General features: G+C 64.5%; 1 protein-coding gene across 1 annotated transcript in view; it reads left to right on the top strand.

Moving 5' to 3' along the window:
• The window catches only part of LOC104276117 (probable ATP-dependent RNA helicase DHX58), a gene marked incomplete at its 5' end in the record, with an annotated part of 2,436 nt that overhangs the window by 387 nt on the left and 1,801 nt on the right, over window positions 1-248 (top strand). Inside the window, one exon of the mRNA XM_009872296.1 lies at window positions 93-242. Coding sequence (XP_009870598.1) covers window positions 93-242 — 150 coding nt within the window. The remainder of the gene's footprint in view (window positions 1-92; window positions 243-248) is intronic.

Genomic DNA, 248 nt, shown 5'->3' on the forward strand with positions numbered 1-248 from the left:
AACATATTTGAGGGTAATGGCCTGGAGTGGGGGGTCGGTGCTGGCTGTGTTGAGAGGACAGGGAGCCCCTGACACCCCACTCACCTGTGCAGAGAACAGGACGAGCCTGCAAGCGCTCGCTGGGGACCGGCGCTACGAGAACCCCAGGCTGGGCAAGTTGGAGGAGATCCTGCGGGAGCACTTCCAGCCCCTGGGTGCCTCCCGCGGCATCGTCTTCACCAAGACCCGGCAGAGCGCCCACAGCCTTC

This window comes from Apaloderma vittatum, unplaced genomic scaffold (genome assembly GCF_000703405.1).
Source record: "Apaloderma vittatum isolate BGI_N311 unplaced genomic scaffold, ASM70340v1 scaffold33316, whole genome shotgun sequence".
In the NCBI taxonomy this organism is placed as follows: Eukaryota; Metazoa; Chordata; class Aves; order Trogoniformes; family Trogonidae; genus Apaloderma; species Apaloderma vittatum.